The sequence below is a fragment of the Hypomesus nipponensis genome, chromosome 9, assembly GCF_054491055.1.
Source record: "Hypomesus nipponensis isolate SF chromosome 9, ASM5449105v1, whole genome shotgun sequence".
Taxonomy (NCBI): domain Eukaryota; kingdom Metazoa; phylum Chordata; class Actinopteri; order Osmeriformes; family Osmeridae; genus Hypomesus; species Hypomesus nipponensis.
Window position 1 is genome coordinate 19,286,904 of NC_140369.1, and position 16,252 is coordinate 19,303,155.

A 16,252-nucleotide genomic window follows, 5' to 3' on the forward strand; every position below is an offset into this window, starting at 1 on the left:
CTAAATGACTAAATGTTATGACGTGAACACATTACATTTTCTCAATTTCGCCTCCCTACAATTTCGCCTCCCATAAGTGAAACTTAGTATGGTTGCTTTTGGTTCTTCAACGCTAAGTGGATGTTAATGCTGTTACCCCTGACACCCCTCCCCCACATGGTGCCTTACACTATTGTACTAGATGCAAACCTATAATTCCACATTATTATAAAGCAATTCCTACATACTTGCAAAGTTTTTACTTGGTAGCTAATACACACTCTCCCAGATGTTCCTTGACCCTTGTGCTTTTTGTTGACCTATTCCTTTCACTGTCTATCTCTTATTTCAGCTGAATGTTAATGTTAACTAACATGCATGTTACATGTATTCAGTTCCAGAGCTTGGTGAAGACCAGTATTGTGATGTTGATTCAAAGGTGGGAGGTTTTGAGAGAAATTAGTTCATTAGAGATAACATTATAACAAAGTACATTTACATTAAATTATGGCAAGGACCACATTAAGCTAGAATGCATGCAGAGAGGGTTCATAATTATATACAATTTGATATATTTATCAATTATGACATTTTACACACAGCAGTGCTATACAACATAAGTTCTGTTGAGATAAATGCATTTCTTTAGAAATTATAAGCATTGATTCAAAAAATTAAACATATCAAGAAGAACTTGGAGTTGGGCTGGATCAGCAGTTTAGATGTTGAAAGTGATGAAAAGCTGGGAGTTTGCGTCAAATTCTCCTTATATTGAAGAACTGAAGCGGGTCCTCTGCCAACGTGCACCCAATCAGGTGTTTGGATGAATTGATGTCAATAAACGTTACATTTTCAATGGAAAAATCCTGTTGTCCAACGATATTTAATGTATAAAAATATAACCTATTTTTAAAAACCAAACCTGGACAGATAACTTGGCAATAATTGTGGATTGCGTTCTTCAATGTTTCAGTCAAAGTGGGTTTCCTGGGATTGACCTTTCTTGTGTTGAAGTTCAACATTACAAGTGTCCATACAGACACACACCTGTGCCCATCGGTAGAGTAGCCCCTTCTCTTGAACTCAACTACCTCTTCCTATAAAGCAAAAAAGAAAAACATTTTAGAGTAAATAAGCATTCCTGACAAACTGACAATATAATTTTTGGGATGATCAAAAATGGCCTGAAATACCAACCACTAAACAAGTTCAGTTGTGGACAGTGTCCAAAAGAACTAGTTATATCTACTAAATGTATGTACAATAAGTTAGAAACTGTACATGATAGTAATGATAGTAAATACAAATATTCAAATGAACAATTAATCGATGAAAACATATAATTCGGCAACTAACGTGTTGTGACTTGGCGTTACTTACTTGGCAAACTGATGCCTGCACTTTCTTGGTAGTCCTATGTGTGTAAATAAAAAATATATGTACATTTTAAACATCCAAAAACATATGAATGCAGTTTCCAAATGAAGCATGTTTATGGTCAGCAGTAGGTGAATGCAGGGCCGGTCCTTCCTATTGGTGACATAGGCAGCCGCAGGAAGAGGGTGGCAGCATTTTCCCAAGTGCATCCCATTAATTAACTCTCCCGCGCAACCAGCAAAGGGCGCCAACCGCGCCACGTCGAATGTCCATGTTGCGGCCGCGGGGGGGGGGGCGGGGGGGGGGGTGATAAATCTTGCCTAGGGTGCCAAATGTGCTAAGACCAGTACTGGGTGAATGCAGACGGTCAGCTCTAATTTGCAGGCATTTTCCATATTGTTGACACCACAGCTGTCCTTCATGAGGCAAGTGAATAGTTGTATGTAGTTTGTGCAAGCATAAGAGAACTGTCAATATCGAGTCTATTCTATGTTTTGCTTATGCTCACTGTTTGTGGTGCAACAACATGATAAACACAGTGGTTGCAATGCAAACTAAACTGGCTGTCATAAAGTAACATAAAAAGTATACATATAAGGGACAAACATCTTGGGCAGTCCTAAATCAACCATGTTATTCACCACAAAATAAAAAGCAGAGATGAGCTCAACTATGTAAAACTATCTGCGAGACCAAGATAGATGACCAAAGTACCCTCTCTTTTGTGAGTGAGTAAAAATGTACAAAAACTGACAGCCCAACATTCACAAGCCTTCTCCAGGATGCAGGCTTAGGCGTTTACACCTGCAGTACCTCAGTAAGCATGAAAATCATTTAGGCCAAGTTACATTATGCTAAATAGTGCCTGAAGAGCTTAGAAAGTTGTATTCCAGACAAACTTAAAACAAAGTGTTAAGGACAAAAGTGTTAAGGACATACTCTGGATACTGGCTCACTGATGATTTAACTGGCAGCAACAGTATTAAATCTGAAGTTTAAATTAATATTGAATGTGCTCAGAAACAACACAATTCCTCCAGCTTATTGGATGGTGCGTTATGATGCAACAACAAACATTCTACCAAAACAACTAAGGAGACTCCAATGGTCAAATGATTATAATTGTTGGCTAGCTAAATGGTTGACCCTGTCCGAATCAAATCGAGCAAGTATCAAATCGAGCAAGTATTTTACACAAAGGACAGGAAACTGATGACAACCCCCCCACGCCCCCCCACCCAAATAGCAGGAACTGAAGACTGCCGCGGCACAGGCCTAGAAGAGCAACATTGTCCGCTGATGGTGCGGCAGAGAGGCTGATGATGTCTGTCGATTGCAGACTTTAGGCAGTGATTGTATGGAAATAATATTAGCTTTTAAATACGAGTATTTTATTGTAGATTGTGTTAAACTGTCCAATAATATTTGGTGGTGTATCATAGGGAGCCTGTCTTTGGAAAGTGGTATAATTAACAAAATGGGTTTTCCGCTTTGTCGGAATATGCTCTCAAAATGACCGTGAGTGTCAGGGTTTGAGGGGTGACCTAGTGGTCACTGTGTGTCATGGCAGTGCTCTTTCTATCAGCAGCTTTTTCCTTCTCACCGCCTCTGTTCCCTGTTTGCACTGATTACACCCCTTATAAATACCCTCTGTTTTCCCTCCTTCTTTGCCGGAAGAGTTTTGTTATGATTGAGACCTGTTCTAGACCCTGCAATATGCTTTTTCCCCAGCCACGTTCAGCCGCTGCCTTACCCCTCCCTGGACACTGAATTGCCTTCCCGATCTCGGACCCTGCCTTTCCTGACCACGTTTTTCGGATCATCCCTTTTAGTTACTTCTACATCTTGTTTTTTGCTTTGCTCATGAGTTTCCAGTTCTCCTTTAATAAACTTTCCGTTACGCACTTGGTTTTTGGGTCCTCCTTGCAGCCAGCCGTGACAGTGAGAGTCTGTGCTTTAATCTAATTGTTACTATATCCTGACCTACTCAAAGTAAAACACTTGCTAATTGTCAAAGGAATATATTGCCAATATTAATTTACTGCCAAATCCAACAGCTTACAGCTCATGTAGGAGAGCGTACATTAAGAAACCTTCTTAAAGCAAGACTTCATCTCCATAACACAAGTTTATGCCAATTTATGTTGTGGATGTGGTGGAAGTAATTCAAACAGCCCAATCTCATTATGAGGAACAATAAACTACCATGGAATGTAGTCTGCCACAGTCTTTTTTACATAATTTCCAGAAAACAAGACACTCACGACTGAAGTAGTAGAGAGTGGAGATCAGGGCGACCGCCAGGCCCAGAAGTATTCCGACCAGGGGCCAGAGGACCATGGTGCCACAGCCTAAAACACAACACCAGCATTTACTCGTGCTGAATCAGTTACCTGATCTGTTTTATTAAACACAACACCATAATCAACCAAAAGAAGACATGTTAACTGACACATGGCGAATAGGGAATGATCAAACACAGCTTACCTTTATGGTGATTACTTCTGCTTGTAGTACAGCGGCAAATTGGAATGATTTTTCTCGGTGGCTTTGTCACAGGGGGAAGAGTTGGAGGAGATACTGAATGACAAAAATCACAAAAACACAAAGATATTGTACACGGACATACAATTAGCGAATGATTCAAAATACTAATCAATCAATCTAATAAAACCAACAACATATTCCACAGTAAGAGGGTCTCATGTCAAATTTGTAGTTAAAACTGTTCAAAACCAGATAAGTTTTGCCACAATACTGTGCTGTTGAAGTGGGATATTTGTCCCTCTAATGTTGATTTTAGAATAAATTCCTGATTACTGTGATGTACAATTTATTGGTGTACAGCCTTGTATCAACATTGCAGAAAATTGTGTAAAATGCTATCAACAAACACACTTTGAGACTTTAACAATCACATGTTTTTGTTTGTATTTTTGTGTTTACTTTTTTCCTTTTGTCCTGACCTATTTTGCTTCAGCAAATTCTGAATGACCTGAATGTGAGAGACTAGGTTATCATACCAAACAGAATAAAGTGCAGCGGCTCTGCACAGACTTCTCTTTGCAACTCTGATCACTTCCTCGATCAAACACCTGACACCTGCCATTTCTAGAATGTGGGATCATGTAGGAGCTCATCATCTTTATAGTGATAGGCACTGGCAAGCAATGACCTATGTCCTCTAAAGTCCACTTGGTTGGCTCAAAATGTGAAAGTACAAATTTGCCATATGTATGCTTCATAGACACTTTTAAATTGTGTAACTCCATGGGTTCTCATTTTGTTTGGAACTGACCATGGGTGACTGCTTGTTTTGTTGACAGTTATCTAACTTCAAGGTTGTCCTTGAAATGATGAAAAAGGGATATACAGCGGACCCGTAGGCATTTCTCCACAGCCAGCATCTAGCAACTCAGTATGGCAACCCATACAGTCATGGTGCTAAGAAAGCAGTTTTTTGTGGACTGGGAGATTACTTAATTTTACAAAGCAAGAACAACCTTTAGACATGAGTAGACATGGTGGAGTTGTAGCATTGTGCAACATCTCTAATCTACAATTCAATGCTGTCAAAGTTCCAAGGCATTGTGTTTGTGTGTTGAAGTGGGAAGGTAGAGACGTGCATCATAAGTTCCAACTCTAAATACACGTCTTGTGTAAAGTCTAAAAGCACACTGATGCTGTGTAAGCAAATTCCTGGTGTTGGTAATTCCATACTTTTCTTATCAGGATATTTCTAATACCCATTTAATCAGAATTGGATTTAAAGCTGAGTGTGGAACTGAACATTTGGGTTACTCTTACCTCCAGGCCTCAGCAGAAACCCAGATCTCGATCGTTCCTGATGCTTGTTCTGTTTTTGGAATAAACAGGAGTATAATCCTGCATCCATCTCCGTCACACAATGTATGCGTAGGGAGAAAGCCACCATGGGCCCAGAATCTCGCACACTGATCTTGTAACGGTCTTTATCCTTTGGGGCCATGTCAGACCTGTACTTGACTCGCTCTACCTTGTTGGCGTGGACAAGAAACTGGAAGATGACAGAGCCGTTTTTGCTGTGTACGCTGCGGAACCAGAACACATCAATGCAACCGTCGGAGCAAACGCAGGTTAGGGTTTCATTGTCAAAGATCTTGGGGTAGAGAACTTGGAGGGTCATTTCAGGAGGCTGGCTGGACACTGGTTGACAGGAAGAGAAACAGAAAGATTGAGGGTGTGAAAATGTGATATGGTCATTTACAGCAGATTTATAGCAGAATGGAGCTCATTCACATTTACATTTATATGTGTGTGTTGTAAGGCAATAGGTTAGAGGTCAAAGAGAAAAATTGGTTACCGAGACTGGACCTAACTTCGTCTGCTTGGATATCATGTTTATGTTAAATGTCAGAGGTATAACAGACAAGGCAACGTAAAACCTTTTCCTTTTTATACTAAGTTACCGTCAATAATACATTGACATTGGTGTGGAAAGAAAGCAGACTTGTTTCATGAGCCTAAGATGGCACCATGTAGGATGAAGTAATGACACAGTGACACAATGTGTATTTATATATATACGTTTCAACTCATGCAACTGGTTGTTTTGCAACAGTGGAAATTTGATAATGATGTTGCTTTCAAACAATTCAGTGGCAGCCAGGAAAGAAAGGAGTTATCTAGAAAGGTTAACGTGAGGCAGGTATTGAGATAGTTTTGTAGATCCACTGTGTTTGACTGGTTTCCTTAACTTTATTCATCAAAAAGACAATTATGAAATATGCCATGCTAAGCTAGATCTCATAACAGAATAGCTCATTGACTTTATTTCAGAAAATCTCAGTTTGCTGTCTGAAATTCTGTTTGTTTATAGGGGCCGACATTTAGTGCAGGTCTTGGTGCCCTTTGGCCCATCAGCCAATAAAGTTCGAACTTGGCAACAAAAAAAAGCAATGCTAAACTTTCTAACTTGAAGATTTGGTTGTGTGTCAATATTATCTTTATTGTTAGCGAAATTGTTGTTTCATTCCGTATTTAAGAATTGATCCATTTGTAAAAATGTATAGAAATAATGCAAAATGTCATCCTATAGCTACAAAACTGAACAGAATCATATAGTATTAATACTTTAAAATAATTATATGTTGCATAAAAATATTGGCGTAGAGTAGGCCTGCTGTCGTCCATTGCGCAATACCTATTAGCTATTTATTTGATGTCCCATTCATAAAATTCCCATACATTTCTACAAAATTACAAAACCATTGCTCTATTTCTGATATTTGAGATAAATTTGTTGAAAATAATTACATGTAGCCTAACCAACATTGATTGACAACTCCAAACACCCAACGTAAATCTAAGGACAGGTTCCCCCTATGACAAAGCGTGTCATATAAGTATAAAAAAAGACTGAGAGAATTAGACATGGTGGCCTACCTGTGGTCCACAAACACATTGCTGCCCATGCTAGCGCTAGTGGGGTCATCCTACAGGTCAGGAGTGTACGCCTCGAACGTCAGTTGAAAGTCGACAAAAACAAGCTTTCTTTTCCCTCTCTGTAACTGTCAAAGATGAAGGGAGGAACTGAGCTGTCAGGGCCAAGTGTCGCCAAGGTAACACCCCTACGTGACTACACAGATCCACATACAGGGGGCCTATCACAGACTGAATTTTACAGATAGCACACACACTACTTATACTGTACAGGACAACACACACACAGCTAACACACAGATTGCAGAGATATACAAACACACATTCATGCACATTCACAAGGCCCCACCCAGTGATATGCCTTGAAACAGACTTGGACATGCTTACACACACATCGATCCTCGCCTAAATATCCAACATAAAGGTCTTAATCTCAGGACAGATTTAAAAATAGAATTTTTACAAATACATCTACTTAAATAGTTACTATTTATTTACATGCATTCTTACACTTTATTGAGTTCTTTGAAAAATCAACAATTACAGCATCAGGTGATCTTGAGTGTGCCTTGGTCTGAGGTCATGCTCGAATAAAGGTTCTCTGCAAGGATCCCTCCATTCGTCATTTATTTCAATCTGATCAGTACCCTGGTCCATGCTACTTATATGTATAAGTTGGTGTGATGTCGTGATCAACTTGTTTCACCGTAGGGATGGTTGTAGTCGGGTGTTGAGCAGTACCTGGTATTCGCAAAACGTATAGCATGGCATCAAGGCTACCACGTTCAATTTTAAGTGCCGTTTGGAACTTAAAATTCTAACTGATTCTTAAATGTCATTTACTCAGTAAATATGCTTAGATCTAGCCCCTCTACAGTAAAGGCCTGACTGGTGAAGTGCAGCACATTGGTCACCTCCCTGATCAAGACCCTTCCTGGCAAGGCTAGTTTGGCTGGACGACCAGCTCTATAAAAGTCTTGATGGTTCCAAATGTCTTAGTTTTTTTCCTGTAATTATGGAGGTCAATGCGCTCACCATCTCTATTCTGTTTAACACAACTCTATCTCAGAATTATACATTGAGTTTATTCAATTTGGTTTTTTACTTACTTTGTTTGGATTTTTACTTAGTATGGGACCTCATGTAGGCAGGTGTGGGACTTTCTAAATTATGTCCAGTTCAAAATGTTGCCACATGCAGAATCTATGAAAATTAGTTCCATTCATTTATGAATTTTTAAATGATTCTAACACAATAAAGTGGAAAAGTGGTGTGAATACTTTTACAAAAGCCAATGCGGACAAAACTCCTGGACCAAGATGTGCAATTGTAGCAGCTGAACAAAGTATATGCAGTATATACTGCTTAGCAAAAAACAACATATCTTCTATTGACAATATTTCTAAAGTCTGACAGACCAAGAGACATGGAATGGCTTGAGCATTCACCCCTTTTGAAACGTATGAAAGCTGTTGAAACCTCTGTAGCAACAACCAAAATGAAGAACTGTTCTATTATGTGGTTTGCGAGTTATAGGGCTGAATCCCTTTGCTGAGCCCTAACCTCTGGCCCAGGTGTGTGACCCAGAGGAGCCCAGCTGTGACAGCGCAGCATGCCGTGCTAAATACCGGGGGAGAGAGCCTTAAAACCAGCAAAATAAGACACACAGCCCAGCAGAGTCCTTTTTCTGAAAGAAAAAGCGGGAAACTGACCACTATCAGTGTGTCGTAAATGTTACTACTTCGAATAAAATGTGAATAAATGTACTTTTGTCCATTTTTAAGTCACATGGCGTCACATAATACCATGCACAGATTAAATTGACTAATGAAAAACCAGCGCATTGACAATCTTTTGATACTGCAACCTTAGATGTGACTATGGAATCAAAAGAAAGTATTGTCTCCACATATTTGTTGTCAACACAAAGTTCACACTGTAAGGAAAAGAGATCACTGTCAAATAGATGTATGTATGTAAATGAACCAAAGTACCACATATGATAGAACACTATTAAACTGTTGGAGCGATGAGTTACAAAGGTCTCAAAAAGGGTCAAAAGCGTACCTTACAGAAAACATTGCTTGGAAGATCACATTGAAGAATTAAAGAAAAAGTATATGATGTTGGGGACAATACACTTTCTTTTTCTTAGAATCCATACAGGTAAGTAATAGTAATCATGAACGGATAACCCTTTGATTCACAATTCATTTTTTCATGGCCCACAGAAGACTGATATTTTAATGAAATAAAATACTGCTATATAGTTTGGTAGTGTGTTATGTGGGTGAGGTTTAGGAATTTAGGAGGCATGGGGGGTGGGTGCGGGGGCACATTAAGGTCTAGGTGGGGGTCGTAAAGGGGAGGATGTGGGCACCGCTTGGCTCTACGAGGGTCTGGGATTCGAAAGAGACAAAGGAACGTGACCACAGGATTCTTTGAAAACAGGAGATCTCGGGGGGGCTTCATAGTATCTCTCTCTCACTCTACACGCCTCTGTGAAAGTCAAAGCCTTTGTTGGTGTCTACGACTCAAGTTCCAAAGCCATGTGTAGAAATGTTTTTTGTTGCATGTAGTGCAGACATAAAGACACAAAGGTCTTTAGAAGTTCTGTTAAACAAAGTATCACATGCTATAGTACTAAACAACGCAAGGTTGTTACATGCACATTTTGAAAGTACTACATTAAAGACCACTACCTACAGTGAATAGCTATTGTATCTAATTGAAAATCAGAGGTTAAATATTTTGAGTACTCAATCATAGGCCTACTGTAAATTCAAGGTTGAGACAATCTTTATCCAACAAATACACATACATTTACTGACATTTTGGGTGGTTTCTTGGACTATGAAGAATCTCTAATGAGACAATTGGGATACCGGCTCACAAATGTCAGGATCTGAATTTGTATGGATGGCACGTTCCTAACCAACTGCTGAGGTGTGAATGTTCTAAATTGTACAATGTGGATTAAAAAAAATACTGTAATTATTATGTAGACATGTGGTAGTATTCCCACAAAAAAATGCACAGCTCATTTTTATTTAGCCATTCGCTTAAGATTATTAGATAAAAATGTGGGCAGTCTCAAGCTTTTCAGAAAAACCTGCTACTTTACAAGGACATTGTAAAGTAGCAGTTTTTTTTTATGTCTACAGTTTGTAAAAGTACAATTTCAAGGTTCCTACAATTCATATTATTTGGCCATTCTAAATGTAGTGTCTTGTCTGCTTTTGTATCTTGTCTGATAGTTTTAGATATTGTGTGGGAGTTTGGATGCCAAATGAGCCTCAGTATTACATACTGTAGAACACAAAAGAATTTCAGAAACAGAAAGGTTTACTATGGCTCAACAGCACAATCTAGTGGTCGCCATGGATATTGTCATCAGGGCAATGGGATATGATATTATTATCAGTTCACTATTTTAGGTAAACCACCTCTTTCACTCCCCGGTCCTTTGAACTGTTGAATAACAAGTGTGCAAGGGTTGGATAGCAAGATAGCAAACCATACATCGACATTATGAACAAACACAGAAGAGATATAAATGTACGCACCTATTACTTCTCAGGTAAATATAGCTTCATGGTGACAGATTGTCAGAAAGTATTATCAATGTCTCTACCCGTCTCTATCACTCATACAATAGAGTACTTAAGGGGCTTGTATTGTCTGCAGTGTACATTTACAGAATTTGATTGGTTTCATTGGGTAGACTGAACATAACATAAGTATTTGAAAGTAAGATCCAGGTCTCGTTAGCTGAAAACGAAATAAATAAGGGCCCTTTGTTTCCGAGGCTGCTGTTGTGGTGTACCTGATCAAAACAGGTCAAATAAAATGTATGGAAAATAAGGTTCTCCATTGTGGAAATCAGGCCAACAGAACATTGAATCTATGCATGATTGAATACCGCTTACTGAATCTCTCTCTCAAAAGAAGATTTGTAATATGATGGTGTATTTGTATTTTGTGAGGTCTGTCAAAACGGTTTCATCTTGAATACACAGTTATACTGTAAAAATACAATACAGAGGTTGTTTTTGGGACCAAAAAGCTAACATTGGCTTAATATTAACAGAAAACAAAACAAACATGACCTTACTGAAGTCAAAGGTTCTCAGCCATCATAGACAAAGGTGAACCATTCGTGTTTCATAACATCAATTTCTTTTACATTTTGACAAAGCATGTGGCTGGCCTTCTAGCATACACTAAACAGGCTTTGTGTTGAGAGGGTACAGTATGTCAGTATCTATATATACTGCAGCTAGTCAGTTTGCTCACTAACAACATCCTCATGTCATAACAAGGTTACACAAGTGTTAATGTGAAGGGAACAGTAAAGCTGCTTTGCTTTACAAGCCTAGGATAGACTCGTCCCATAGCTTTTCCTCTTCTGTCCTGGTGTCCACTTTCTCCTTCATTTTCCTTTTGTCTTTCCTATGCTTGGGTTTATTCTGCTCCCTCTCTTCCGAACTCTCCTTCGTCTCTGACTGCATGTGGACCAAGGTCTGTTCTGCAGATCCGACATTCTCTTCCACAATCTCTGGCTTTTTGACATTACCTCCCCCATTTCCTTCTCTGCTGTCTTTACGTCTTCTTTTTACTGACTGTCCCTCTCCATGTCTACAACTCTTGCTTTGTCTTTTTCTACTCTCCCTTCCCCTCCCCTCCTCTGCTTCACTCCCTCTCCCTTTCCTTCCTTCGGAGTCCTCTCTTATCTGCATCCCCCGCTTTTTCCTCCTCCTCTCCTCCTCCTCGTCTCTCAGCCTCTGTCTTCTCTCCTTCCTGCTCTTCCCCCTCTGCCTCCTTCTCTCCCCGTGCTCGCTACTGTCACTGTCGCTGGTGCTGCTGTCGCTACTGCTACTGGTATACGAAGAGGGGGACGAGCTTGTGTAAGAAGAGGAGGAGCTTGAATGCTCCCTGGCCCTCTTCCGGGCTGATGGATGGCCATGCAATCTCGACGAAATCAAGCCTGGGACCAGGGGTTGAAGGGGGAGGTGAGGGAAGGTGGGGCCCCAACCGTAGGTGTTCCGGTCAGTAGGCGCAACCTGATAATGCGGACGCCAGCCTGTGGGGGGATAAAAGCAGCGGGGTGTGGGGGACATAAAGGATGTAAAGAGAGAGGAAGGTATGGGGTTTTGGCACTGGGTTCTGGGCCTTCGCTCTGGGTGCTGTTCCCTCTTCCTCCCCCGTCTTCCTCCTCCTGCTGCTCCTCTCCTTGGGTTTGTCCCTTTCCTCTGGTGGAGCCCACATTGGTCTTGGGGGCGAGCCCACGAGCCTTTTGGACCTGGACATAGTCAGCTAACTCATCGGTAAACGAGCTGTACGCCTTCTTTTGAGACTTGCACAGGTCGAGAACCTTCTTCTCTCTGTTGGGGCAGGAACAGAAACAGCCTGGAGTGTATGTTATGATGAAAAAATGTAGCATGGGGCAGATTTCAATACGTAATCCTTCTATATATTTTTTAGAACTCGAATCAACTTTATTTCTCAGTGGTCTGATGGCCCTACCTGATCTGATGCTTATTTCCTTGCATGTGAGCCTGGTACATTTCCACAGAGTTGAGCTCGATGCTGCATATCAGACATGTCAAGCTGTTTTCTGGAAGATACAGTACAGAAAGAGAGAGAGATGTAAAGAGAAGGAAAAAAGTAAAAGGAGACATTCACACAAATATAAATGCACAGGCCAAAAAACACAAAAGAAATTCTAGCCCATCTACAACAATCACTTAAGCCCTAGAAAAATATAGTATTATAATAATATTGTGTTAATTTAGCAGACACTATATCCAAAGCAATGCACAAGTGGATTCGACTCTACAACCTCTTGAAACGCAGTAAAATGCTCTAACCACTTAGCTATACTCATCCCTAGCAGACACTATTCCCCCCATGGCAGTGTATGGTGACAGAGGCAGGGGTCGCTACCACAATCAAATACATCTCATAGCCTGACTACATCCTGAAACGTTGAAACAGCACTCAGGCCCCAAGTGTAATGTGGGGTTACCCTGCACGCGGTCATTTCCCAGGTCTTGAAGCAACTGCTGGCGAGAGTGGTTCCTCTGGTGCTTGCGCCCATTATAGTGCTGCAATGCCATGTGGGGGTTGTTGAAGGAGGCGGCGCACAGGCGACAGTGTTTGTTGGGGTCACTGAGGTCCACATCTGCAGGGGCGTAGGGTTCCGGGTCTGAGTCTTCGTTCCCCTCCTCAGACATTTGGGGGCCCGCCGTGCTAGGAGCTTGAGTGGGAAGGGGTAGGCTGGTTTGGGCTACATTCTGATTTGAGGCACCTATCAACATGCATGGAAAACAAACTAATAAATGGTTGGAATCTGGTAATGTATTTTATAGTGAGCATCCTTTATCAGAATTGTTCTCTTTTTTTCTTAGATTTAAGACAGAAAACTTGCCAACACCCCTTAACCCTTGTGTTCTCCTCGGGTCATTCTGACCCATCAGTCATTGTGACCCACCTTCGTTTGCGACCACTTTACCGCATACAAAAACAAAGTGAAGTGTTTTCTTTTAACCGTTGGGCTGTCTCAGACCCCCCACATTGCGAAGGTTAAAAGAAAATTATTTTTATTTGCTTTTGTATTGGGTAAAATTGGGTAAACACAACGATGGTTCGTTATGAACCTTTTGGTCATGTGACCCGAAGGCAGCACAAGGGTTAAATTGATTAACAAACTGACAGCAGTGGTGGCTGCTTCTGTAAAAATTGATTAATATAAGAGAAAGTTCAGGCTACATTCAGTCTCTGCCAGGGGATACCGGTAGCAGTATATGACGCCACTACAAGCCGTATGACAGAACACTTGGTTGCTGCTAAGGTGACTGTCATGGTACTCTTCACTGCACTTTGCACCAAAAGTAGCTTGACCCTACAATATATTGCACACCTTTCTTTGCTATGAAGCACTTTAAATATACATACCTAACTGTACAGTTTCCTCAAGTCTAAACAATTACATATGACAGATTTCTGCTTTTATGCTCTGACTGTAAATTATCTAATGATTAAAATCATTTTAATGGCTCTGTGATCTTGTAATAGATAAATGTGTTTTTCCTGACTTTGTTAAATGTTTTATAATTGCAATCATGATTTGTTGATGAAACCTAGATTTAGGAGAACCAATTAAAAATATTGAATGCATTGAAAAATCCTTGCCTGTTGGATTGACGGTGGGGTTAAGGCCCTGTTTGCGCAGGTTCTTGGCATGGACCTTCCCTCTGTAGTGTGAGCTTGCTACCACAGGCGAGCTGAATACCATGTTGCACAGCTCACAGAAGCGCTTCTTGTCCATCGTAATGCACCTCTGCTTGATATAAAATATTTACCTCATTACTTCAACAAAGAATTGAATACAAATAAGGTGTTTGTAGTGGGGATGTCAATGTAAAACGAGAGAGGCTTACCTGAGACCCGCTGGAGTCTTTATTCCGCTTCTCATCTTTCTTTGCTTGCAGGTAAAGTCTCAACTTCTGAGCATGCTTCTTTCCCTGTCGTGATGAAGGGAGGTCAACAAAATATCATGCTTTCCCTTAATATTTGAGGCATCTATAAATGTACATGAACGTAGACAATTATGATGAATGTTCTCATACAAACTTTGACCAATGATTCCCCAGTTAAATGATACAAACCCATGTTGATTTGCAAAAGGTGCATCACCCCATCAGACATGGATAGATTGCACATTTTCCTTATACAGTGCACCTTCAATACTGACATAGACACAGCTTCACTTTGAGCATACAATTCTGTTTCAAACATGGAGGCAACAGCACACCTCGTAGTGCGAGACCCTCTGAGACTCAAACAGCAGTACGGCATCACAGACATGGCAGTGATCGTCAGTCAGCAGTCCCTTCAGTGTCTGGTCTTCCCCAAGGTCTCCTGAAGTGACAGAAAAACAAAAACAAAATCTTCTTACAGGTAGGTACAGTAGGGGATTTCTTTATGGGCACAATTAATCATTGCAAATAAAACACCCCCAGTGTAGATTATTTTTACTCTGCAGACTTGATTTGGATCTTTTTCTGAGTTTTGAAAGTACAGTTTGATGAGAACATTCTGATGTGGTTATACATTAATGTGTGGTAACAAAAAAAAGTTTCCTGTTTCAGCTTTTCTTCATGTTTAGTCATTTAAAGTCAGCATGTCAATTTAATTTAAATAATTTAAGATTGTTTTAAGATTAACTATGTTTAGATGTTTAGAGTTAGATCAAATCTCTGTATTTGCCCTGGAATATGTGATTTGGAAATGGAGGTGCTCTATGTTTAATATAACACGTCAATGTATTTACAATAAGCCAATATATGGTTCAGTCTATATATTTAACATATTAATGACAGGCATGTAATAATTGCTGTGGACAAGGATTTAATATGTACCTGGGCATTTTCCATCCAGGCATTATCCCACAATACTATACCAATATATTCGTTAGTTGCACACAATAGGCTACCCAAAAGGGACTGTCAGAAGTGAAGTCCAAGTCAAAATGCACCTCTACAATGAAGGTTGAATTGTTATCGAGGATAATTTGAAGATGTGCATTAACCTTTGGGTCAGACAGAATAAATATATGTATGATTGTCATTCATTTCCATTTCCAAATAGATACGTTTTAGAAGGGTACTAAAGCCTAGCCCACATTACTACTACGAATGTCTTACTATGGGATGGATAGAAAACGGTTATATATCAAGCAATTAAAAAAATATTTGGCCAAAACTGGTTTGAAGGGGGCCGTGAGTATGCTACTTTTGCTAGTTACTGTAACGTTTACTGGTTGCTGGTTGATGGCTAGTGCTAGCACTGCAGATAGCAAACCATGTAGCTATAGCCACTAATTGTGCTAAAATACAACTACTCTTACAACACCCGGGCAGATTTGTAGCTGATTATTAAAGCTTCAAACATGCGTTAAACACACGCATTATCTGTTAGTTAATGCTAGCTAGATTTTTTGTTTGCTAACCAGCTTGCCTGTTCGACATAAGTAGTACTCGCAGATAGCACACACGAGCTAAGCTTTGTACTACTGTATGGAGTCGGACGTTAGCTAACGTTGATAGCTCAACCAGGCACGTTCATTTTTACACTCTAACCAAACTCACCTTTGAGCTGGGAACTATTGGTATTATAAGTGTTTATTACTGTGTCAGCATCTGAAACAGAAGATATTTTAGGAATACTATTAATGTAATTTTCAGTATCTGCCTTTGCCATCGGCAGAGGACAGATACTTCGCTCCTCCATCTTTGTTAGAGTAGCCTACGAACATGCGTATTTCCTGTGCGCAAGATAAATATACATTTGCTGCTTCATCATAGTTATGTTTAACTGTTTTGTTGGACCGCACCTTTGCAGCCAGAATGAAAACCTCTTCAAACCTAGGCAGCGGGGTTCAGAACACGATACACACATTTGTGAAACCAGC

At 40.2% G+C, this 16,252-nt stretch overlaps 2 protein-coding genes across 2 annotated transcripts; both read right to left on the minus strand.

Moving 5' to 3' along the window:
• Positions 1-1,355: 1,355 nt before the first annotated feature.
• Positions 1,356-6,904, minus strand: cd8b (cd8 beta). The gene is made up of 5 exons (XM_084705488.1): positions 6,781-6,904; positions 5,164-5,541; positions 3,844-3,936; positions 3,621-3,707; positions 1,356-1,393 (listed from the first exon to the last, which is right to left on the minus strand). Exons 1-5 carry the CDS (start codon positions 6,827-6,829, stop codon positions 1,356-1,358), a joined length of 645 nt encoding a protein of 214 aa, XP_084561614.1. The 5' UTR covers positions 6,830-6,904.
• A 2,654-nt stretch (positions 6,905-9,558) lies between these two features.
• On the minus strand, positions 9,559-16,092 carry zmat1 (zinc finger matrin-type 1). The gene is given in 8 exon segments (XM_084706258.1): positions 9,559-11,867; positions 11,870-12,161; positions 12,304-12,394; positions 12,806-13,087; positions 13,972-14,119; positions 14,220-14,303; positions 14,594-14,700; positions 15,930-16,092. Coding segments are annotated over 8 exon segments (1,869 nt in total). The 5' UTR covers positions 16,072-16,092; the 3' UTR covers positions 9,559-11,144.
• Between the last annotated feature and the right edge of the window lie 160 nt (positions 16,093-16,252).